This window comes from Giraffa tippelskirchi, chromosome 2 (assembly GCF_054371585.1).
Source record: "Giraffa tippelskirchi isolate mGirTip1 chromosome 2, T2T-mGirTip1v1.2.pri, whole genome shotgun sequence".
Classification (NCBI taxonomy): Eukaryota; Metazoa; Chordata; class Mammalia; order Artiodactyla; family Giraffidae; genus Giraffa; species Giraffa tippelskirchi.
The window spans coordinates 19950680-19977619 of record NC_137276.1 but is presented as its reverse complement, the minus strand read 5'-3'; the positions used below and the strand labels follow the sequence as shown (position 1 = coordinate 19977619).

Here is a 26940-nt window from a genome sequence, read left to right as displayed (position 1 = left end):
GACCTAGACCACTTGGTTATGCTGGTTACTGCTATGCTGCTCCACTTTGAAGTGAATACTTTTTTCTTTTAAATTAATAACTACCTTGGGAAATACCGATTTTAGACTATGCCAATATGTTGTTTCTCTTTCACCTTTTGTTTATGAATTTTAGCTTTCGTTGGTAGATCTTCCATGAAGCAATTATTACTATATTCTGTAAACTCCAGGAGTTGGTGATGGACAGGGAGGCCTGGCATGCTGCGGCTCATGGGGTCGCAGAGTCGGACACGACTGAGCGACTGAACTGGACTGAACTGAACTGAATGATGATTTTTAAAAGTTTCCCTTGTTTCTTTTATGTTTCGAAATTCTTCTATAAGAAAGAGCTGTCCTTTCTCCCCCATTTATTTATTCAGTTAATTATATCACTCTGGACTCATTTATTCTGTGGGTTTCAATCCAATATTATTATTTACCATTTTGTTGCTCAGATTATTCCAGCTTTGGTTATTGTGAACTCTGTTAGTTGGTTCCTGTGCCTTTTGATGTGTCATCATCTTTTTTTGTTATCTTTTAAAGCGATTAAAAATGTGGAAAAAATTTGATATTTACCCATGTATTTATTCCCTCTAGTGCTTTTCATTCTTTGAGTAGATCTGAATCTCTATTTGGTATTTTCTTTTTGCCCAAAGAACTTCTTTTAATGTATATTGTAGCCCACGTCTACTCAGATTGAATTTTTTATGCTTCTGTTTGTCTGAAAGCCTTTATTTTGTTTTCATTTTTAATGGTTGTTTTTCCTGTTACAGAATTCTAGTTTGGCATCTTTTCTTTTTTATTCATTATTTTTAAGATAGCTCTCCTTTCCCTATTGTTTTGTTTGTTTGATTTTTTTCTTGGCTTGCCTAGTTTCTGACAAGAGTTTTGTGTTATATCTATATTTGTGTGTTTGTAAAGTCTTTTTTTCTCTGTATAGTTTTAATATTTTTGTTTATTTCTGGTTTCCAGCAATTTGTATATGGACTTTACCATATGTAATTTGAGAATTACTTGTCTTATTGCATTTGTACTGCTTTTTCCATCTCTCTTAATAGCTCTCCTAGTGGGAGATAGCCATCCTGTTCATTCTACTATTGATTTTGTGCAGGCCCTCATATTATATCATGTGAGCTAGTTATAGTAGTTTCCTAATGGACTATGCTTCCTAATCTATCCATCCTTTCAAGTCTATGAGTAAATAGTCTTTTTAGAAGAGCATTCTGATTATCATGCATTATTCAGAAGCTTTAAATTTTGTTTTATTACCTGATCAAAAAGATCCAGATTTCTTAGTTTGGTATTGAAGGTTCCAGGTCTCCTCTCTCATCTTGCCTTGTGTCTTCCCTTGGTCTTGAAGATCCAAAAGAAGGACTCTTGAATGTTGAAATTTCATAAACAGGACCCTCTGTTCAGTTCAGTTCAGTCGCTCAGTCGTGTCCGACTCTTTGCAACCCCATGAATCACAGCACGCCAGGCCTCCCTGTCCAACACCAACTCCCGGAGTTTACCCAAACCCATGTCCATCGAGTCAGTGATGCCATCCAACCATCTCATCGTGTGTCATCGCCTTCTCCTCCTGGTCTCCTACTAATTTTTAATTTCGTGAGCACAAGCATTTAGTGTACTGTAGTGTCTTTGTGCCTTTAGTGTCTAGTATTATGTCTGGTAAAGAGAATGTGCACACAAGAATCTTGTCTGACTGACTGACTTAATGCTCTTGTAGTAATAGTTTATTTTCTGTTGTGTTTTAGGCTCATAGTGTATTCACATGTTTGTATAATGATGTTTCTTTGTTACTGGTTAAACCCCACAAATTTAATTTTCTCAATAATGCTCAGGAATTTCTTATTTAAGCATTTTAATTGTCAGTACTTGCAGTCTCCAGAAGAGAGGGAAAACGTTTTTCTTCCAAAAATTGCCTGTCTGTTTGATGAATATTTTAACTGTCTAAATTCTGGAAATGAGGGACCATGTGTCCCACCACTTTTTGCATCTGGGATACTGCTACTGGAGAAGAGTGGAGAAATAGCTCCAAAAAGAATGAAGAGGCTGAGCCAAAGTGAAAACAAAACCCAGTTGTGGATGTGGCTGGTGATGGAAGTAAAGTCCAATGCTGTAAATAACAATATTGCATAGGAACCTGGAATGTTAGGTCCATGAATTACGGTAAATTGGAAGTGGTCAAACAGGAGATGGCAGGAGTGAACATTGACATTTTAGGAATCAGTGAACTAAAATGGACTGGAATGGGTGAATTTAATTCAGATCATTGTATCTACTACTGTGGATAAGAATCCCTTAGAAGAAGTGGAGTAACCCTCATAGTCAACAAGAGTCCAAAATGCAGTACTTGGGTACAGTCTCAAAGATGACAGAATGATCCCTGTTTGTTTCCAAGGCAACCCATTCAATATCATAGTAATCCAAGTCTGTGCCCCAACCACTATGCCAAAGAAGATGAATTCGAATGGTTCTATGAAGACGACAAGACCTAGAACTAAAAAAAAAAAAAAAAGATGTCCTTTTCATCATTGGGGACTAGAATGCAAAAGTAGGAAGTGAAGAAGTCAAGAGATACCTGGAGTAACAGACAAGTTTGGCTTTGGAGTACAAAACGAAGCAGGGCAAAGGCTAACAGAGTTTTTCCAAGAGAATACACTGGTTGTAGGAAACACCCTTTACCAACAACCAAGAGATGACTACACATGGACATCACCAGATGGTCAATACCAAAATCAGATGGATTATATTCTTTGCTGCTGAAGATGGAGAAGCTCCATACAATCAGCACAAAAAAAGACCAGGAGCTGACGGTGGCTCAGATCATGAGCTCCTTCTTGCAAAAAACAGGCTTAAATTGAAGAAAGTAGGGAAAACCACCAGGCCATTCAGGTATGATGTAAATCAAATCCCTTATGATTATACAGTAGAAGTGACAAATAGATTCAAGAGGTTAGATTTGACAGAGTGCCTGAAGAACTATGGATGGAGGTTTGTGACACTCTACAGGAGGCAGTGATCAAAACCATCCCCAAGAAGAAGAAATGCAAAAAGGCAAAATGGCTGTCTGAGTTGACCTTACAAATAGCTGAGAAAGGAAGAAAATCAAAAGGCAAGTGAAGAGGAAAGATATACCTGTCTGAATGGAGAGTTCCAAAGAATAGCAAGGAGAGATAAGAAAGCCTTCGTAAGTGAGCCGTGCAAAGAAATAGAGGAAAACAATAGAATGGGAAAGTCTAGAGATCTCATCAAGAAAACCAGAGATACCAAGGGAACATTTTATTCAAAGATGGGCACAATAAAGGATAGAAACAGTATGGACCTAACAGAAGCAGAAGATATTAAGAAGAGGTGGCAAGAATACACAGAAGAGCTATACTAAAAAGATCTTCATGACCCCAGTAACCACAATGGTGTGATCACTCACCTAAAGCCAGAGATCCTGGAATGTGAAGTCAAGTGAGCCTTAGGAAGCATCACTACGAACAAAGCTAGTGGAGGTGATGAAATTCCAGTTGAGCTATTTCAAGTCGTAAAAGATGATGCTGTTAAAATGCTGCACTCAGTATGCCAGCAAATTTGGAAAACTCAGCAGTGGCCACAGGACTGGAAAAGGTCAGTTTTCATTCCAATGCCAAAGAAAGGCAGTGCCAAAGAATGCTCAAACCACCACACAGTTGCACTCATGTCACACACTATAATGCTCAAAATTCTCCATGCTAGGCTTCAGCAGTGCGTGAACCAAGAACTTCCAGATGTTCAAGCTGGGTTTAGAAAAGGCAGGGGAACTGAAGATCAAATTACCAACATCTCCTAGATCATAGAAAAAGCAAAAGAATTCCAGAAAAACTGCTTCATTGACTATACTAAAGCCTTTGACTGTGTGGATCACAACAAACTGTGGAAAATTCTTCAAGAGATGGGAATACCAGACCACCTTACCTGCCTTCTGAGTAAACTGTATGCAGATCAAGAAGCAACAGTTAGAACTGGAGATGGAAAAATGGACTGGTTCCAAATTGGGAAAGGAGTACATCAAGGCTGTATATTGTCACCCTGCTTATTTAACTTATATGCAGAGTACATCATGAGAAACACTGGGCTGGATGAAGCGCAAGCTGGAATCAAGAATGCTGGGAGAAATATCAATAACCTCAGATATGCAGAAGATACCACCCTTATGGCAGAAAGTGAAGAGGAACTAAAGAGCCTCTTGATGAAAGTGAAGAGGAGAGTATAGAAGCTGCCTTAAAACTCAGCATTCAAAAAATTAAGATCATGGTATCCACTCCCATCATTTCATGGCAAATAGATGGGAAAACAATGGAAACAACGACAGACTTTATATTTTGGAGCTCCAGAATCATTGCAGATGGTGACTGCTGCCATGAAATTAAAAGACGCTTGCTTCTTGGAAGAAAAGCTATGACCAACCTAGACAGCTTATTAAAAAGCATAGACATTACTTTCCCTACAAAGGTCTGTATTTTCAAAGCTATGGTTTTTCCTGTGGTCATGTATGGATGTGAGAGTTGGGCCATATAGAAAGCTGAGTGCCGAAGAATTGATGGTTTTGAACTGTGTTGTTGGAGAAGGCTCTTGAGTCTCTTGGGCTGCAAGGAGATCAAACTAGTCAATCCTAAAGGAAATCAGTCCTGAATATTCATTGGAAGGACTGATGCTGAAGCTGAAACTCCAATACTTTGGCCACCTGATGGGAAGAGCTGACTCATTGGAAAAGACCCTGATCCTCGGAAAGACTGAGGGCAGTAGGAGAAGGGGACAACAGAGGATGAGATGGTTGGATGGCATCACCAACTCAATGGACATAAGTTTGAGCAAGCTCTGGGAGTTGGTGATGGACAGGGAATCCTGGTGTGCTTCAGTCCATGGGGTCTCAAAGAGTCGGACACAACTGAACTGAGTCAAAGGTATGGTTTTGCCAGTATTCATACATGGATGTGAGAGTTGGACCATAAAGAAGGCTGAGTACCGAAGAATTGATGCTTTATAATTGTGATGCTGGAGAAGATTTTTTGAGAGTCCCTTGGACAGCAAGAAGATCAAACCTGTCAATCCTAAAGGAAATCAACCTTGAATATTCATTGGAAGGATTGATGCTAAAGTGAAGCTCCAAACTTTTCGCCATCTGTTGTGAAGAGCCAACTCATTGGTAAAAGCCCTGATTCTAGGAAAGATCGAGGGCAGGAGCAGAAGGGGTGAGAGGGGATGAGATGGTTGAGTGGCATCATGAACTCAAAGAACAGTTTGAACAAACTCGGGGAGATAGTGAAGGACAGGGAAGCCTGCGTGCCCTAGTCCATGGGGTCATGAAGAGTCAGACACAACTGAGCGACTGAACAACAACAACTGAAACAGGTTTACAGTTCTTCACTGAGCTATCATATTGGTATATGTAGTTAGATGTTATTAATTTTCACTACTGTGTAATATTCCATAGTGTGAATATACCACAGTTTTATTTATTCTGTTGTTTTTGGCTGGACAATACCAAATACTTGTGCAAACTTCATTTATTACTGTTGGAATGCAAATTGGTACAGCTACTTTGGAAGACAGTGGCAGTTTCTTGCAAAGCTGAACACAGTCTTACCAGACAGTCTATCAATCATGCTTCTCTTTACCCAAATGAGTTAAACTTATGTCCATACAAAAGACTGTACACAAAATGTTTTTAGCTGTTCTATTCATAATTGCTAAAAATTGGAAGTAACCAATATGTCCTTCAATAAATGAGTGAATAATAAAGTAGCATACCCATACAATGGAATATTGATCAGTGGTAAAAAAAAAAGAAATGCATATTTCTAAATGAAAGAAATTAATCTGGAAAAGCTGTGTATTGTGTGATTCTAACTATACGACATTCTGGCAAAGGCAAAAGTAAAAGATCAGTAGTTGCCAGGGGCCCTACTACAGGAGACTCAGATCAATGAGTAGTGAAGCACTGAAGATTTTTAGATCAATAAAACTTATGTACGATACTGTAATCATGGGTACATGCTATTACGCATTTACCAAAATCTACAGAACTGGACAACAGAAAGAGTGGATGGATGTCAGTGTAAAATATGGACTTTTAGTCAGTAATAATAATCTATAAATGTTGGTTCATCAACTGTAATGCACAATGTTGGATGTTAATAATAATGGAAACTATGGGGAGGGTGGTATATAAGAACTCTGTACTTAATTTTCAGTTTTTCTGTAAACCTGAAACTGCTTCAACAAACAAACAAAACCCTACTCTTAATACCTCACCACTATTTCCTTAGTCAAAGTTAAAGTCGCTACCTTAGCCCAGAAGACTAAATAAATCTGAGTCCTGGCTACTTCATCTATCACTTTCTTCGTTACTTATTATTCCAGCCACACTGGCTTTCTGTTGAGTTTTGAACTACTTTCTTGCCTGAGTCTTTGTATTTGCTGTTAGCTCAGCTTCCCCCAGATATTTACATTGTTTCTTTCCTCTTCCATTATTCAGGTGTGTATATTCAAATGCTACTCCATTGGGTTACTTTCCTTTTCTGCTGCTGTTGCTGCTAAGTTACTTCAGTCTGTCCGACTCTGTGTGACCCCATTGACGGCAGCCCACCAGGCTCCCCTGTCCCTGGGATTCTCCAGGCAAGAACACTGGAGTGGGTTGCCATTTCCTTCAATGCATGAAAGTGAAAAGTGAAAGTGAAGTCACTCAGTCGTGTCCGACTTTTAGCGACCCCATGGACTGCAGCCTACCAGGCTCCTCTGTCCATGGGATTTTCCAGGCAAGAGTACTGGAGTGGGTTGCCATTGCCTTCTCCAACTTTGCTTCTCTACTTACTATCAATATCTCTAATCTCTCCTTCCCACTATCACACTCTTTTACCTTGCTTTCTTTTCTTTTATACATCCTCACCTTGGTTATATATTGTTTATTTTTCCTTATTAAAATACAAGTTCCCTGAGGGCAGCAGACTTTTCCTGCCTTGTCCCTTTTTTTCCCTATTGTATCTTCAATCCCTAGAATAGTGTCTAGCACACAGTAGGTGCTTAATAAACATTTGTAGGGTGGATCAATGAAGTCTATGTTCTCTCTGTAGGAAGTCAAACTTAAAAAAGTTGCTTAGTAAGTATGGAATGTGAGTCATAAAATGCTTCATATTAATGGCTGGTGTCATCAATATGATAACATGGTGCATTCATTTTCACTAAAAGGTACATCTGCTCCACAGCCAGGAAACTTCTCTTTATGGGTTGAAAACTGCTCTTCATGTACAGTGTAGGAGAGACTGCTCATGTTTATGTCTTGAATCTGCCCCTTCTTTCCTCTTTAGATTAAAAAATGTACAAAAACATGGAAAAATCACAATATACAAATATATAAAAGTAGAAAAGAAAAACTACTCTTAAACCTAGCCAGAGACAAGTCACTGTTAAGACATTGATTATTGTTCTTTTGAACCATCTGAGATGAACTTATATTTTAAAAGTAATATTTGGATCATATATAATGAAATAAATGTTTAAAAGTACTAGATAACTGGAGAAAGTATGGAAATAATAAATAGTGTGAAAGTATTTCATGAACTCCTTCAATATTTAATATCCTTTCTTTTCTGAATTGTAACACAAGCTCTTATCCTGACACAGTATTGACTAGTGCAGAATTTATCATATATTCAGAATTGTCAGATGTTTCTGACTATTTAAATATGAAGAAAAAAAGCTTGAGCAGTTATAAGTGTTGCTCTAAAGAAGAGAGATCTTAAGCTTCTTTTCTCTCCACACTAAAAATGTTTTTTACATTTAATAGGACATTTTGGATTAGTTTTGAAAATATTTTAGATTTTCCTGGAAGCTATCTTTTATTAATTATAAGCGTCCCTGAAGTTTTTTAGATCTTTTTCATTGGACTGAAGAAAATTCAAAGTTCCTAAGAGAAAATGTTTTTCATGTCTTTTAAAATGTATACATGGGTTTTGGGGAAAATCTAAAAATAAGTTTCAGATTTAACTCAGCAATTTATGTAATTTACTCATGAGTTTATTGTAGTTCATGGACTACCAGATCAAACTTAAAAATCAGGTCATTTTTGTGTGCTGATGCTGTTAAAAAATTAAATCACATTGCCTGAGTTTTAAGCATTTTCAAAACCATAATTACTAGATTGTGAGAAAGAAGTATTAGTAGATGACACTCTCCTTAATGTGTCAGTGTTAACATGATTTCCTGATGTTGCAGAGTGTTGTATTGTTAGAGGATGATTTTCTGGAGAGAATATATCCTCAAAATAGTTCAGTTATCATATGGATGGTGATTTACATAAATCAAAAAGGATTTAACTTAATTTGAATCAAAGTAATTATATTCTGCATTTTAAAAACACTTACTTTTTAGTTTAATGTTAGATAGTCATATGTAAGTTCCTGTCCTAAGATACTGGTAATGCGTCTGTTTTTGTGTTCATGGGTATCAAACTGGCATGCTGAGCACTGTAAAAAAAAAAAAAAAGCCCACAGATATGTTTGATAACACAGTGTTTTGTTCTATTTTAACCTAAAAATTCATTGTTAGTATTTGAACATTAGATTTTATATGAAAATATAAATTTCCAGGTTTTTTTTTTGAAAAGTGTGAGGATTGGACAGTATTTGAGCTTTCTCATCCCAACATTGCAGTGATAACCAAGGGCAGTTTTGGCAATGTTAAATAACCAAGGACATTTGTTAATGTCTAGATGATTGTCATGACTTGGTGGGGAGGTGCTCTTGGCATCTTTTGGCTAAAAAGACCAGGGATGCTGCTTATGCACAGGACACCTTTCTACAGCAAAGAATTAACTGGTCCAAAATATTTCAGTATTGAGTTTGAGGAGTCCTGTAATATAGCAGTAATTGAGCTGAGTTGAATCATATCTGTTTCAAATAGGCTATAGTTAGCCATAGTCTCCTCCCAACTTGCTTTATTTACGTGCTGGGACTCTCATATACTTGAATTTGTGCATCTTCCTTTAAAGTAGTGGGAGTTACCTTCATAGGAATTGAAACAATTTTGAGTATTATTAGAAAAGTTATGGCAAATACAGAAAACATTTGTTACTTCTGGCATGAAGAGTATTAGCATCCAAATTTTATTTTCCCCAGTTATCATTTATTCTTTCAGTTAACATGGTGCTGTGTACTAGGTACTACACAATATGGGGAGGAGATAAACAGCTGCTTACACTTTAAGGCTTTCATTAGAGAATTGTTCTGGTTATCATTATGTAATGCTTTCTATATCTCTGATAATTTCCCTTGCTTTGAAGTTGGCTTTGTCTGAAATCTGTGTAAATATTTCAGCTTTCTTTTTATTAACATTAGCATTGTATTTCTCCCTCCCTTTGTTCTTAATCCACCTGTAAAGTAGGTTTTTAAAAGACTGTACTATTTAGTGTGTGGGGGGGCAGGGTCTTGTTTCTTAAGTCCACACTGATGGTCTTTGTCTTTTATTTCTTGTATTCACTTTCATATTTAAAGTGTTTATTGATTTAGTTGGATTGATATCAGCTATATTTGGAACTGTTTTCTATAACTTGTTCTCTATTTTTTATTTTTTTTTTGTCTTTCATCATTTTTCTGCATTATCTGGGTTTAATTGAGCATTTTGTATTATTTCATTTTTTCTCTCCTTAGCATATCATTTACACTTGTATTACTTTTTTTTGCTTGTATGTATGTATGTTTGTGATTGCCCTGGAGTTTGTGGCATAAATTTACAGCTAATATTAAGTCCACCTTCAAATAACACTGTACCACTCAGTGTGGTAGCTTATAGCAGAATATTCCCAGTTCTTCCCTCCTGTCCCTTACAACACTGCTGTCATTCATTTCATTTATCCTTAATCTATAGTTACCCAGTATATTGTTGCTCTTCATACTTTGAACAAACTGTTATCTGTTAGATCAATTAAGAGTAAGAAAATAAAAGATTTTATTTTATCTTATCCCTTCTCTGTTGTTCCTTTCTCTATGTAGAGCTAAGTTTCTGACTTACATCATTTTCCTTCTTTCTGAAGAACTTATTTTAATATTTCTTAAAAGACAGGTCTTCTGGTGACAAATTCCCTCATTTTGTTTATCTGAGAAAGTCTTTATTTCTCCTTTACTTTGAAGGATAATTTCGTTGGATACAAACTTTTAGGCTGTTGATTTTTTTTTTCCTTTTAACACTTTGTAAGTATTCCATTCCATTCTCTTCTTGCCTGCATCATTACTGAAGAGAAGTCCAATGTGTTTACCTTGTTCCTATATAGGTAAAGTTTCCCACCCCCCACATCTTCCTTCAGAATTTTATCTTTGATTTCCTGTATATGATTTTGAATATGATATGCCTAGGTGAGAGTAGGAGGGGACTTTTATCTTCACTCTGAGAACCTGCGGTGGGACTCCTGGAGATAAAGCACAAGGATTCCAATTTTTCCATATCCTTGCCAACATTTGTTTTGTTTTGTTGTTTGCTTTTGTTTACAGCCATCTTCAAGGGTATAAAGTAGTATCTCATCTAATTGATTTGCATTTTTTAATGATTAGTGATGCTGAGCATCTTTCATGTGTTTATTGTCCATTTTCGTATCTTTGGAAAAATATTCAGGTTCTTTACCCACTTTTAAATTGGTTTTTTTGGTTGCTGTTGAATTATGGGAGCTCTTTATACATTTGGGCTGTTAATCCCTTCCCAGATACATGATTTGTCAATATTTCCCCCTATTCTGTGGGTTACCTTTTCATTCTCTTGATAGTGTCCTTTATACACATAAGTTTTCAATTTTGAAATCCAGTTAGTCTGTTTTCTCTTTGTTGCTTAGGATGTGACAGTAATGTGCCCTACACCCATTTTTTAGTTTTATGCACTTATTCACTTCTCTTACTTGCTCAGTATTTCCGACTTCTCCCCGCCAAAAAGGAAAAATCATGCGAGAGCCAGTCTAGCTTTTATAAGTAAGTTTTTGAAGACAGAAAAACACTAAGAATAATCTAAATTGCCAATACAGTCTTTTCAAACAGAATGAGGAGAAAAATACCCTATTCTGTATCCTTTTGGAGTAATATTAGGTTGAGAAGCAGTTTTTGATTTATAACTCTCACTTTACATGTTTATATAACATCAGAACACACGCTTATTTGAAAGCATATATATTTTGAGGTAAGATGACCCTCAAGTTAAGATCTATTTGATATTATTGTGTTGAATTTGATTTAAAAATTAGTAAGCTCTTTTTGAAGTATAGAATGTACAAATGTAAATGTGGTTAAATTGGTTAATTAAAAATATATAATATTGGTTGATAATGATTTACAGTCAACACGTTAATATTATCAGATGTCATTTTCTGTTTTTCTTTAGGTATAATTGACATAAAACCATATATTAGCTTCAGGTGTACAACATAGTTCAGTATTTGTAAGATGTCATTTTCAAATAAGAGTTTCAGATTTTGTTTAACTTTTACTTTGTGAGAAAAAGTATAATTATGATATAAAATGTTTTATCTCTCAGAAATTCTTACGTTTTTATGTTGATCAATTTACAGGTGAATTATGTAACCTCATTACGCTGGATGTAGCTCACAATCAACTTGAACACCTTCCAAAGGAGATTGGAAACTGCACACAGATAACCAACCTTGACTTGCAGCACAATGAATTGTTAGACCTCCCAGATACTATTGGTATGAAAAGAGAAAGAAGATACTGTTAATCATTTATAGTACTTCGACATTAAAATCTATTTCAATAATAAAGTTAAAAGATTAAAATTCAGCATTGTTGAAGTGGTAAAACTTCTGAAAGATAGTAGTTTAAAATCGTTTTTTATTTCCATTTCTCGGAAAGGAAAATAAGTTTTAGGAAATGAGCTCAGTTAAGTTGTAAAGAAGATAGAATATTGAGTAATGTGTATATGTTCTATAACTCTGTGCTTAAATTGCAGAATGGGTGCGTTTTCTGTTTTTGCTTATTTCAGAAATGTTGCATGCTCTTGTGTAGGGTGTGGTCCCTTCTATGCTAAAATAGACCACACTGAAAAATAAAATCATTGCTGTTTAGTTTTTAAAACATCGTAAGTACATTTTAAAGTTTGCTCATCTGTAATATAGAGGGATTAAAAGAAAAGATGTCTCAAAATGCATAACGTGTTTTGAAGACATAGTCAAACTATAGAAAGTTGATGTGTTCCATACTTATAAATTCTTGTTTGTATTTCTGAATGCCCCCAAATTTATACAAACAGTAGAGGGAATTTTAAAAATTTTGGATGCTTTTAGTTATCACTGTGGTATAAGGAAACTATTAGGTTTATTTAAAAAAAATTACTCTGTACTTAGTTTATGTGATTTTAGTAATGAATATTTATAAGGTTCTATTACTAAATTGCATGAGGCCTATGATAATGTTGTCTTTCTCCAGAAGAATTTTTGTTTGCTTCTCTCAGGTACCTTGAGTGACCACTTTAACCCATCCATGTTCTAAGGGTTGTGATTTTTCTGGTCCTCTCAAGTGATTCACAGGCAAACTGCAGAGTAATTGGAGGGCCGTTTTCACCCCTCATACTAGGGTGCAGCCCTGTAGGGTCCTAGTTGATGATGATTACTAGACTCCTCACCTTTGGCAGGCTCTAGATTTTGACTCTTGGCAAAACATGCCTTCGCCTTTCAGTTACATCTTCTATTTAGGAGAGCACTCTTAGGACAAAAATCTCCCATGCTTTGCTTGTTTCTGGGTTCCCAGCTGGTTTCCAGCCTGGTTACTGCTAGTCATTATCATACTCGTTTTCTGATTTTTGTTTTAGAAGTGTTCTTAGTTTTCTGCAATGGAAGGGTTTGCTTGAATTACCTTGAATTACCTTCTGCTTCATTTACTTGAAGCAGAAGCAGTTGTAATGGAATTTTTTTTAATGTTACAGTAGACTGTCTCTGGTTACATAACAGCTATTCATGGAAAAGTTAATCTGAGACTTCTTCAGGTTATAATAGCTAGTAGCCATTAGAACCTGTATCTTTCCAATTCTTGTCCCCTAGAGTCTAGAACAAAAAGACAGAAAAACACAAAATAAGTGAAAAAAGTCATGGGAGGCAGGACTAGAAGTTCTAGAAAGAGAATAGAGGTAAGACAATGAAGCTATAAAGTATAATTTAATAATATTTCCCTGAACTTGACAAAAACCGAGATAATAAGATTGAAATTTCTTACAAAGATGAAATAATGAAAAAAGATACATTCTGGTAGGAGTTTTAAAAATTATGTTTACTACTTTTTAATAAACAATATAGGCTTCCCTGGTGGCTCTGCAGTAAAGAATCTACCTGCCAATGCAGGAGACGCAAGTTTAATCCTTGGGTTGGGAAGATCCCCTGGAGAAGAAAATGGCAACCCACTCCAGTATTCTTACATGGGAAGTCCAATGGACAGGGAAGCCTGGAGAACTACAGTCCATGGGGTTGCAAAAGAGTTGATCATGACTTAGCAACTAAATAACAACAATAATAAACAATATATTCGTATATAATGTTATAAAACCTTTGTCTAGTTTCAGTTTCAGAGTAATGCTGACTATATATAGTAAGTTGGGAAGGTTTCCCTACTCTTCAATTTTTGGAAAAGTTTGTATAAAATTGGCATATTTCTTCCTTTAATATTTGAAAAGTTCATTGATGCAGCCACCTAGTCAGGATTTTTCTTTGTTGGAATGTTTTTTTAAAACAATTTCAATTTTTTTTGATAGACGTAGGGCTATTTAGATTATCAGTTTCTTGAGAAAACTTGATCATTTGTGTCTTTCGTAGAATGTGTTCATTTCATTTAAGTTGTCACATTTAATGGGGATAAAATTGTTCATAACATTTGCTTATTATTTCAATATCTATAGAATCTGTGGTAATGCCATTTCTCTCTTTTCTGATACTGGCAATTTATATCTTCTCTCTTTTCCTAATCAGTCTGGCTAAAGGTGTATTAATTTTGTCAGTTTTATTGATTGTCTCAAAGTATTGATTTTACTCTATTTTTCCCTTTTTTTAATTTCATTGATTTCTGCTTTGACCTTTCTTACTACTGTTTGTCTGCTTACTTTGATTTTATTTGCCCTTTTTCTAGTTTCTTATAGTGGAAGATTGAGGTTATTGATTTAAGACCTTTCTTCTCTTCTCATAGAGTCAGTTCAGTTCAGTTCAGTTGCTCAGTCATGTCCGACTCTTTGCGACCCCATGGACTGCACCACAGCAGGCCTCCCTGTCCATCACCACTCCCGGAGTTTACTCAAATTCGTGTCCATCCTCTGTTGTCCGCTTCTCCTTCCGCCCTCAATCCTTCCCAGCCATTTAGTGCTATAAAATTTTCCCTTACATACCACTAACAACATCCCATAAATTGACATGTTGTGTTTTATTTTTTGTTTTGTCCAAAATGCTTTCTAATTTACCCTTTTGTTTTCTGTGATCTATATGTTACTGAAAAGTTTGTTATTTAGTTCCCAACATCTAACAGTTTTCCAGGGGTCTTTCTGTTACTGATTTCTAATTTCATTGTGGTTGAGAACATACTTTGTGTGACTTGAATCATTTAAATATATTGAGACTTATTTTATGGCTCAGTGTATGGTCTGTCTTGATAAGTATTCCATGTGCAATTGAATATGTATTCTATTTTTGTTGAGTAGAGTAATGTGGATGAGGCAGTCAGTGAATTTATTCTACTACTAGCCCTTTTTGGTCATTTTTTCCTCCCAATTTTTATTAGTTATATTGTTAGGACCTGCAACATTTATGGTATATCTTGTTAAGCCAGTCTCTAGTTTAGTCTTAATTGTTCACCAACAGTGCTGTTGCCATAGTTGTTCAAGTTATTTCTTGGTTGGTTAAAGTCAGTCTTACAGTAGTTTTCTCAGAAATCGTTTGTGAACAGTGAAAGTGAAGTCGCTCAGTTCTGTCCGACTCTTTGCAACCCATGAACTGTAGCCTACCAGGCTCCTCCATCCATGGGATTTTCCAGGCAAGAGTACTGGAATGGGTTGCCGTTTCCTTCTCCAGGGGATCTTCCCAACACAGGGATCAAACCAGGGTCTCCCTCATTGTAGGCAGACGCTTTACCATCTGAGCCACCAGATGGTAAAGGGAAGATGTTAATAAGGGAAGACTTATTAACAGTAGTTTTCTAGTTTTTGTATGTTTGTAACCTTTATATTTAAAGATGTATATTATCATATGTGAAACAGAACACCATTCCATGTTCGATGCATGAGACAAGGGCTCAGGGCTGGGGCAATGGGATGACCCAGAGGGATGGGATGGGGAGGGAGGTGGGTGGGGGGTCCAGGAAGGGGAACACATGTAAACCCATGGCTGATTCATGTCAATGTATGGCAAAAACTATTACAATATTGTAAAGTAATTAGCCCCCAACTAAAATAAATAAATTTATAAAAAAAAAAATAAAAAAAAATAAAAATAGAAAACAAAACAAAACAAAAAAAGAACTCTTTGATGGATATAAAAATCATTGGGTTCAACTTCTTTTCCTTGAGCATCTCAGGAGACCTAAAAGGTAGCTCTTTTGTCTTCTAGAATTGAATATGCAACAGTATGAGGCTGGTCTAATTGTTTTTTTCTTATTATAATGACTTAATCTTTGTCCCTGGCCACCCAAAGGGTTATTTCTTTATTTCTAAAGTTCGAGAACTCTATTGTATTTCTAAGTGTTAATCTTTCAGGTTCCCATTTCCTTGGGATACTCTGAACCAGTTCAGTAATAAAGGTTTAATTTTTACTTCAGTGTAAATCACCTATTGATGTGTTTACTTTGTATTGTATATTCTTACATTGAAATATGTAAGTTTGCTTATTTTAAACAAGAAACTGATTTTGATAGTAAAGGAGAAAAGAAAGAACAATGCATTTTAACATCACTTTTTGATGAATGACACATAAAAGCACTTTAAAGAGAGACTTCTTTTATACAATTAAAGGCTTCTCAGTCTTAGAAAAGTAAAGGTTGTTTACTCTAGCAAATCAGGGGAACTGAAATTAAATATGCTTGAAATGTTATAAAGTTATGGCCTTGTCCCTCTCATTGGCACTTAATTATTGTATATTTCCTAAGATACTATAGATGCAGATACTTTATAGTTCCTTGAGCATATCAGGCAAGTTCTAGCCTCAAGGTCTTTGTACTTCTCAGTTTCTCTGCTTAGAACTTTTTTCCCTAAATATACACATAATTTCGTCTACTGTTTCAACTTATCAAATGGATATATAGAGTTCTATAAAGGGCATGGTTATCAGTCAGTCCTGTTCTTCAGTTCAGTTCAGTTCAGTCTCTCAGTCGTGTCTGACTCTTTGTGACCCCATGGACTGCAGCGTGCCAGGCTTCCCTTTCCATCATCAACTCTCAAGGCTTGCCCAAACTCATGTCCATTGAATCAGTGATGCCATCCAACCATCTCATCTTTTGTCGTCCCCTTCTCCTCCTGCCTTCAATCTTTCCCAGCATCAGGGTCTTTTCCAAGGAGTCAGTTGTTCACATCAGGTGGCCAAAGTGTTGGGGTTTTAGCTTCATCATCAGTCTTTTCCAATTAATATTAAGGACTGATTTCCTTTAGGATGGACTGGTTTGATCTCCTTGCTGTCCAAGGGACTCTCAAGAGTCTTCTCCAACTTAGCATTTGTGAAACGACTCAGGAGATGTGCAGCAGATACTATTATCTGGGTACTTCAGCAGAGGATTTGAGGGAGGGGTCTGTTCCAGAAACGCCTTATAGGGTCCTGTTCTTACTCTCAAATATTCTAGCAGTATTTCGTTATTTAATATTTTATGCTTGTGTTGGTTTCCCTATCTTGCTCAATAACAATCAAAGGTGGGGGTGCAGTTATAAAATACTAAAATAAATAGGGTTGGCAAATAGAGAAAGCATAGGTTGTAGAGGATGATAAAATCATCCAGTTAGTAAGACTAGGGTCCTTTGCATTCACTTCCTCTGACAGAGGATAGCTTCTCCATGTATTCTTTTTCCTGGCTTTCTTAAGTTTGCATTTCTGTTTTCTATCAGAAGTAATTCTTCTGTATTTCAAGTGTGCTTGTTAATATGAAAACATTTGACTTCATTATTAATCTTGAGTAATTGACATGTTATCTCAGAATAACATAAGTGCATCACTTCTAACACACTCTACATGGTCAGATTACAAATGTGTATTGGAAATCAATAAGAACTGAAACATTAATGGTAATAAAAATTTATATATCTCATTTATAAATTTTTGTGATAAATATAAATAGGCTTTGATAGTTGTCACCAAACTAAATACATCTGTTATCCCAAGTAATAGCAAAGCGAATTAAGTATTGTTTGTTGAAACTTTTTATAATATTATAGTCATTTATCATGTACCATGTTTATTAAGATAGTTCTTTGCCTTTCTCCATCCCTCTCATCCCCCATATTTTGATTGTATTGTAGAAGGTTGAGATTTGATGAGAAACCTGAACATGTAGGTCTTGATCTGTTACAAATCTCAACAGTCATAATTGACCTTTGAGATTCTCTCTCTCATCTGTTGGAGAACAGCAGTTCACCCCAAACCATCAGTGGCAAATTTAGCTGGAGTATAATTCTGATACTTTCCTTTTTTTTTTTTTTCATGGTTTACTACTTGAAAAGTATAACTTAAAATGAAAAACAAACAAAAAACCCAACTCCTGTCTTGGAGAGTTGATGCTAGTCCCACAGGAGTTGCCCTGTTCTCTTTTCCCTGGACCAAAGAAACTTGAGCTGAATTCACAATTGAAAATCAAATCTTTTATCACCTTACAGTCACTTTTCCCAAAATCACTTTAATTATTTGCCCTTTGTTTTTTCCTCGCAAGTAGACCCAGATATATTTAATTCTCTTTTCTGCTTAACATATAAATACTCCTAGAATAGTTATCACTCTTTGGCAATAAGCAATGCCATTTGGAGAAGGCAATGGCACCCCACTCCAATACTCTTGCCTGGAAAATCCCATGGACGGAGGAGCCTGGTAGGCTGCAGTCCATGGGATCGCTAAGAGTCAGACATGACTGAGCGGCTTCACTTTCACTTTTCCCTTTCATGCACTGGAGAAGGAAATGGCAACCCACTCCAGTATTCTTGCCTGGAGAATCCCAGGGACGGGGGAGCCTGGTGGGCTGCCGTCTGTGGGGTCGCACAGAGTTGGACACGACTGAAGCGACTTAGCAGCAGCAGCAGCAGCAATGCCATTTACTTCCAGGCTGAGCAGTGCCAAGATCACTGACAACTCAGGCTGTGGAGAAGAGGCAGAAGGAATTGGGGAGAGGGGCACAGCTGATTGAGGTTAAGTGAAAGAGTGCTCAAAAACATATTTAGAGTCTTAAAGTCTTCTGAGGTCTCTAGTGGTTTTATGAAATCAGGGAGAGGAGGGTCTGAAATAGGAAAAATTTTTTATTTTCAATTTCTTTTCAAAGTGAGAGAAATATACAAGAAGACCTTGCCTTCAAGGCTAGAGCACAGAATAATTCACAGAGGCCTTTTGTTATACTGGGCTCTGAAGAAGTGTTACAGTAATTATTATATCAACAAATAGAGTTTTAGTAATTGATTTTAGGTAATTACAGTTCTACTTACATGTAACAACTTTACTAGTTTTCTTTTTAATGGTGGCATTCTTTTGAGTTTTTTACTTTTAAGAATGTTTTTTAATAAGTTTATTTTTAATTGGAGGATAATTGCTTTACACTATTGTGTTGGCTTCTACCACATAACAACATGAGTTAGCCATAAATATGCATATGTCCCCTCCCTCTTGAACTTCCACCCCATTCCACCCGTCTAGGTTGTCACAGAGTACTATGGTGAGCTCCCTGTGTTATACAACTTCCCATTAGTTATGTATTTTACATATGATAATGTATATGTTTCAGTGCTACTCTCTCAGTTTGGCCCACTTTCTCCTTACCCCGTTGTGTCCAAAGCCTGTTCTCTGTGTCTGTGTCTCTATTCCTGCCCTAAAGATATGTTTATTGGTACTATTTTTCTAGATTCCATATATGTATGTGTTAATATACAATAATTTGTTTTTCTCTTTCTTACTTACTTTACTCTGCATAATAGGCTCTAAGATTGTCCACCTTACTAGAACTGACTCAAATGCATTTCTTTTTATTTTTATGGCTAAGTAATATTCCATTTCATTTGTCATTGATACATTCATTTGTCAGTGATATCTAGGTTGCTTCCATGTCCTAGTTATTATAAATAGTGCTGCAGTGAACATTGAGGTATATGTGTCTTTTTCAGTTATGATTTTTCTCAGTGTATATGCCCAGTTGGGATTGCTGGGTCATATGGTAGTTTTATTCCTAGTATTTTAAGAAATATCCATACTGTTCTCCATAGTGACTATATCAATTTACATTCTCACCAACAGTGCAAGAGGGTTCCCTTTTCTCCACACCTTCTCCAGCGTTTATTGTTTGTAGATTTTTTTGATGACCATTCTGACCAGTGTAAGGTCAGAAACTACCTCATTGTAGTTTTGATTTGAATTTCTCTAATAATGGGCAGTGTAGAGTATCTTTTCATGTGTTGGTTGGCCATCTGTATATCTTCGTTGGAGAAATGTGTGCTTAGGTCTTCTGCCTACTTTTTGATTGGGTTGTTTGCTTTTCTGGCATAGGGCTGCATGAACTGCTTGTATATTTTGGAGATTAATCCTTTGTTAGTTGTTTCATTTATTTTTATTTTCTCCTATTCTGAGAGTTGTCTTTTCATCTTGTCTTTTCAACTATCCTTTGTTATGCAAAAGCTTTTAAGTTTAACTAGGTCCTTCTTGTTTTTGTTTTTATTTCCATTTCTCTAAGAGGTGATCAAAGAGGATATTGCAGGTATTTATATCAGAGTGTCTTGTCTATGTTTTCCTCTAAGGGTTTTAGAGATTCTAGCCTTACATTTTATGTAACTTTTAAGTTTATTTTCAAATTCTCAGTTTAATGTTTCTGGAAAAAAATTGTACCTTTAACATTATTTCATTGTTAGAACTTGTGTGCCTTTTCTACTGATTTTTTGCTACTTTGTTAAAATAAGATAAAGACTGTTTGAGTTAGAGTCTTACTCAAAAGTTAGACTAAATTAACCTAAAAATACTGATTTCCTTTGCTGAAATTGAAAGCATTAATTTTAATTTGTAGCCATTTAATGTTTCCATATTTTAAAAATCTGACAGCATAAGAAAGCAAGCTGTCAGATTCAGAACACAGAGCAACTTACTGTCGAAGTTAGGCACTTAGAAAGCTAAATGCCAGTGATTGACAGTGATCAGCCTGCATTTATATGCAGAAGCTTGGCAACATTGATTTTATTTCTTAGTTACAGTGGCTCAATATTAAGGCAAGCTATGGCTTGATTTCTAGGTTGCAGTTTACTTTGTGGTTAAAACCACTTACTGAAAGAGGCTAGAGTTGAAACCACTGCGGGGGGTGAATCACAGTAAATGCCAGACTTCTGATGTCAAGGTTTTTTTTTTTTCTGGCATAAGAGAATGTTGATATTTCATCATTAATTTTTTTTACCTTTTTTATTTTGCTGAGGGTAGTGGATTTTGGCAAAATGTGGATGACTTTTTGAGCATACCATGCTCTCAAGAAAGTGACAAGTCCTTTGCAGATGTTAATTCCTTCATCAGAATAGCATATTCTCATAGAGTACATGAGGATGAGCTTTTTAAAGCTCATCCTCTTCACACCCACTGGAAAAAAAAATAGTTTAGGCATTTCATAGACCTTTTGGTGAATGCTTCCGCCATTTTATTACCATGGAACAGCTTTCTTTCATAGGGAAAGCAGTGGTATGAAGGAGAGACAGCGGATGAGCTTCTTCTATTTCTATTTTAAGATTGAGTGCCTTTTTAATCTTCAACTTGGTATAGCAAATGAAAATTTTATCAGAAGATTTTTGAAATTCTTTGTACTCAGACATTATCACTGCTTATGGGAAAATTTCCATCTCTTTACCAGTGTTGTAGTGATCATGGGCATGGGATAGGCAAGGAATAAAATATTGATACCCTCCCTTCTTCCCCATTTTGAATGGATGTGAGTTAATGGGGACTGTCCTTCAGTTTTGGTGGGAATGACATTGATACAGCCTAATGGCACTTGTCTGTTAAGATTTAAGATATCGCTGTCTTTTGATACATCTGAAATATTTTCACATGTACACGCAGATATCTATTAGGATGTTCATTATAGAATTCCTTTTTAAATATTAGAAACAAATGCTGTCCATTGGGGGATGATTAGATAATGGTATAATCACACATATCATAGAATACAATTGTTAATTAAAATGAAGTATATCTGTATTTACTCAACAAGAAAATATTTCTATGACCTGTTATTTAGGAGGAAAAGTGTGCAGAATGATCCCATTTATATAAAGACAAACACAGAAACATTTTAAAAAATCTTCTATTTGTATATGTATAAGTAAAAGCTTAGAGAAAGATCTCGTAGGTACATATTGGATTACACACCATGGTTGTCTGGGGAATAAAGTAAGTTACACGTATTTATTTTGTAATTGAAAATTTATTGGGTGGGAAAAGAGGAGTGCAATGGTTAGTTCATTCTCTGATTTCTAAAAATGGGCTGCTTAGTTGTTGGATATCCCAGGAAAAATTAAAGTGAATATTTTTAGAAGAACTAATTTTTAGTCAGGTAGAGCAAGCACATCTGTTATGTATTTTAAAATCATGTCCAGTTAACATCTGTGTTTTGCAGACATGCTATTTTATAAGTTGAGAATGGGTCAAAGAAAAAAGATTTTAATGAGTCTCTCATATAATTTTGAGTTTTTGCATCTTGTTCCTAATGGAAAGGAGGACAAATCGTGAAATATTTTAGCGTCTTTAATGAATAAGAAAGCATGAATGAAAGCCTGGTGTGTGCTTTGCACAGAAATTCTGTACAAATTTTAGTAGAAATGCATAACAAGCTCCCTTACTTAAAGGATTTTCTGTCTGTTGGAGGAAGTAACTAATCCATGAAACAACCAACAACGTAGACTATAAGTAAAATGCTGATGTATAATGAAAACAGCATGTGGCCATGTGTCCAGTTTATAGGGAGGTCAATAAGATCTTGATAGAATGGCCAGAGAAAACTTCATGAACACATATGCTGCACTTAGTATGGAATAAAAATGCATTCCATGAGCTGAACAGCAAGGACAGTCAAACAGCATGGAGGCGAGAATGAACATAATCATGCTTCTGTGTCAGGAGGAAACAAATTCACTGGATCAGGGTCAATAAAATTCACAAAAAACGATTCCTTGAGTTTTATTCTAGCTATTCAGTCACTTCATGTGTCTTATGCTAAAGTCCATGCTGAGTACTCACAGATGGCTCTTACTGGTGCTGCTTGGGTATCTTTTTTATCTCTTGTCTTTTTATTTTGGGTTGGCTATCTGAAACTTCAAACCACCATGCTCTGTTTTTCCACAGCTTAGCTCATATCCTCACTGTATGGAGAAAATGAGCCTCACAGTGTAAAGTATCCAAACATCTTACCTCTGTATTAATGTAAAGCTTCTCCATAATGTAAACTATTCATTCAATAAAAGGATGGTATAAAGATATCACATTTTTTAAAATTAAAATGACTTCAGAATTACAGAATTTTTCTTTATCAAAAGAACATTTTAAAATTAAAAAATTATAGGAAATTAGGGAAATTTTAGACAAGTTCAAAGAAAAAAATTTGTATTTCTGTCATGTAGAGATAACTTAAACTCTTTGCATGTGTATGTAATCATACAGATCATACAAAGCACATGATTTTGTTATCTGACTTTTTTCATTTAATGTCATAACAGTCTTTCATATCTTAAAAGATTTTTTGTAGAATAATTTTAATAAGTACAGAATATAGCAGACTGTAGTAATACCATAGAATAAAATTATCTTTTGAATATCTATTTCGTATTAGTCATTGTACTAAGTATCTTACACACATTGTATTTAATTCTTAGAGCAACCCTGTCAGATATTTGACATTATCCCCACTTTATGGGTGAGGAGATAAACTTAGTTAAGTAACTTACCCAGGGACAGGTAGATATAGAATATCCTTTGTTTTTGCTATTACACTGTGGTGCCTTCAATCTAAATAATTATGCATCAATTCTTGAACATACAGGTTGTCTCCATTTTTTTGCTATTAGAAACTTGACTATAATTTCATCATAAAGCAGATTATTTTTTGCCAACCAAACTTCCAAGTAACATTTGTATCATATTTAATATCATAGTGGAGAAAGGAATGGCAGCCCACTCCAGTATTCTTGCCTGGAGAATTCCATGGACAGAGGAGCCTGGTGGGCTACAATCCATGGGGTCGGAGAGAGTCGGACGCGACTGAGCAACTAACACTACAATGTCATAGTTCACTGATAGAAATAATAATGTTCTTGTACTTATTTTTAATCTCTGAATTCTCTGGAACTTTGGAAAGTGATCCAGTTCTCTGCTTGTTTCCTCCCCACCTCCAAAATTGACACATATCCCTGGAGTGTCATTAGAAAGACACTAGTGAAGCATCCTTATTTAATTTAGGAAGCACTTTAAAGACAAAGTTAACTTGTCTTTTCTAAGTGGCTGTTTTTACTGTTGCTTTTTAATTCAGTTTTCTGCCTGTTGGAATCTTAATTAATCATAACTAGCAAACTCTTGACCCAGTTTCCAAACACTGTTATAAGACAGTAATGAAAATGAGTATGCCATACCTCTGGAATGGTTCTAATTGCAGGAATTGAAATGATTGCTAAGGTTTTTTTGCACTGTAGTTAGCTAGACTTATGGTATATAGAATTATTGAGTATTTTTGATATCAGTGACTAACTCTTAAAAATGTAAAGGGTAAAAATTAGCTCCATTTAGGCATTTCTTAGAACTTTGATCACTGTTTTCTTCAGCAAGAGGGAAAGATGCAAATGAATATAACTAGATGAGGAATATGAGACAAGGTGACTACTCTGCTAGGTTTTAAGGCTTAACTTATTCTGTAGGCTAATACATGTTTTCTCTAAGTATTGGAGTAATGCTGTATCTAAGAAAGTTATTCATACAGTGACTTTCTGAAAAATAGTCAAAGCAGAAATTCGAAAGAAATTGACAAACATCAGACAGTTGCTGAAAGTTGAAAGGCACCAAAATATTTATCTCCAAAATGTTGTATGACACAGTCATCCACTTCTATACAGGCCTACTTTGGAGATATTGTCGATTCCATCTCAGACCACTTCAACAAAGCAACTATCACAATAAAGTGTCACACAAATTTTTTGTTTCCCAGTGCATATAAAAGTTATGTTACACAGTACTGTAGTCTATTAAGTGTGCAGTACCATTTTGTCTAAAAATTATACATGCCTTAATTAAAAATACTTTATTGATAAAGTATCATTCAGGTTATAGAGTAGCTCTTTTGATTTCCTTCAGTTATTTCTGGCTTTTGATTTAAAGTGAAAGACATGCGATTCTAACTTTGACTTGGTTAGAAGTCACTGTAGGGTCATTATTGGCTTAATATCAATATTGTTGTATTTCAGGGGAAAGGGAGAGAGACAGGCAAGCGACTGTTGGGTGGAGCATAAAGAATATACATAGCATTTATCAATTAAGTTCACCATCTTAAATAAGTGCAGTTCATGGCACCCAAAACAATTACACTAGTAACATCCAAGATCACTGATCACAGATCTCCAAAACAAGTATAATAACAACATAGAAGTTTGAAATATAGCGAGAATTACTAAAATGTGATATAGAGACATTAAGTGAGCAAATGCTTTTGTGAAAAATGGCACAAGATTTGTTCAAAGTAGGGTTGCCACAAACCTTTGATATGTAAACATGTAATATCAGTGAAGCACAGTAGAAAAGTATAATAAAATGAAGTATCTTTTTAATTTCTAATACTGGTAATACTGTTTAATTTAAAACTAGAGGCTAACATTTAACCTAGCCCAACTAAAAAGGTTGTAGCAACAATTGCAGTGTTGAATCAGAAATTAACCAGCCATGACAAAAAAATACATTGAACTAAATTCTCATTACTCTTATCTTTTTTGGTATCAAAATGAATTTATATTGTTTTGAAAATTAAATTTGATTTAAACCTGTGATAGCAGATATCATCATATTCATCCATGTAGCTTACATGTAGCTTACCATGGGTCTTGGCTATAGAAGTATAAAATGTCTGTTTTTCTGCTCTGCTTATTTTAGGTATTCAGTAGTGACTAATATGCTCAAGCTGGATATGCTTAGATAATAAGAGAGACTATAGCTTTCACTTTTGTTTATAACAAATTATTTTGAGAAATTTTTGATGGTTAACCATCAAGTCAACTTTTTAGAGAAATTTTGGATTGTTTATATTTAAACTCATGAAAAAGATTGAACCTTTCTGATCTCACAAAATAATTGTGCATCTTGTATTTTAAGTAATTATCATTTATTACTTTGATGTTATTCAACTGGGCCTTGTCTAAAGGTTAATATTTTATTTAAGTGTGCCAACACTTTCCAATAATTGATTTTAAAAATTGACTTGTAGCTGTGTATTTCATTATTTCTCTAAGACGGTGGGGACAAAAGTGGCTTCAGTTTTATTGCTAGAGTGTAGCAATAAAACAGAGTGTAGTGTGTAGTTTCTTGGTACAAAAAGTTAAGGATCTTGCTGAAATAGTACTTGAAAGTAATTCGTGAATATTGCTTGATAGCCTGGGAGAGTGACAGGCTTATCAGATTAAAAAAAAATTTTCCTTTTTTTTTTTTAATGTTCACAGGAAATCTGTCCAGTTTAAGTCGTCTTGGTCTGAGATATAACAGACTGTCAGCAATACCCAGATCATTGGCAAAATGCAGTGCACTTGAAGAATTAAATTTAGAGAACAATAACATTTCTACTTTACCAGAGGTAAGAAGTGAATTACGGTAAACTCTTGAAACAAGTCTATAAGATAATGAAGGGATGATTAATCAGTCTTTACAGCATGGTAAATAATTTGATGATTGAGATTGCTTAAATAGTGGGTATGCTGTGGATACATATCCCATCGCTGAGATAAAAAATTCCAAAAAAGAGTAGGTATGATTATAGGAACAAACATCAAGGTGAAAAATTGGTGTGCTACTTTCCACTTAAGCACCATGTAAATCTTTCTCATATCATTTGGGACTTGACAGTAAAAGCTATTAAGAAATTGTAGGACTGATTTTAAAACTCAACTACCCTAGTACCCCAGTTCAGTTACTTTAAAAAAAAAACGTACTGTGGAAAGATAGTAAAAGAATGACTACTTAGATTGTACTACTTATTATTGAGATTAGTATGAGCTGCAACATTCCTATGACCCAAATTATTGCTCTGTTTATACAATAATATTAAGCCCATTTAGCATATGTTATTTTTTGCCACACTATTTTTCATTTGAGTTCTGTTGGTTCTATTAGAAAAATATTTTCACTTATTTTGCTTAGAGATTAATTGAACAAGATGCAGTATTCTTTTCTAAATTGTCTTTCTTAACTTTATTATTTTTTACTCTTGCCATTCTGTCTTTTGCTACCTACTGTTTTAGCATACCCAGCAACTAGTAAATTTGCTTGTAGTTATTAAAGCATATTTTACTCTAGTATTCTAACATGAGTGGAATTGTGGACTTAATGGATTGACTGAACTTTGCAACGTCTTTTTTTTTCTAATAATTAAAAATACCTTGTATAGTTTCTAGTCTGGACCAGTTCACTAAAACTACTGTGACAGTATCTCACCTGTGGCAAAAGAGCACTATTGTTAGAAGTAAGTAGTAATTTGGGATTAG

The 26940-nt window shown here is 35.2% G+C and overlaps 1 protein-coding gene across 17 annotated transcripts in view; it reads left to right on the top strand.

The window, feature by feature from the left end:
* SHOC2 (SHOC2 leucine rich repeat scaffold protein) overlaps nucleotides 1–26940 on the top strand; it is an 85424-nt gene that overhangs the window by 45890 nt on the left and 12594 nt on the right. For 14 of the 17 annotated variants that reach the window (XR_014068565.1, XR_014068564.1, XM_081540314.1 and 11 more), the window contains 2 exons: nucleotides 11594–11731; nucleotides 25903–26033. Coding sequence is in view for 15 of the 17 variants with exons in the window: in XM_081540314.1 (XP_081396440.1) it covers nucleotides 11594–11731; nucleotides 25903–26033 (269 nt within the window). In the remaining 2 variants the exon portion in view is untranslated. The remainder of the gene's footprint in view (nucleotides 1–11593; nucleotides 11732–25902; nucleotides 26034–26940) is intronic. The other 3 variants (XM_081540409.1, XM_081540400.1, XM_081540421.1) reach the window with 1 other exon arrangement.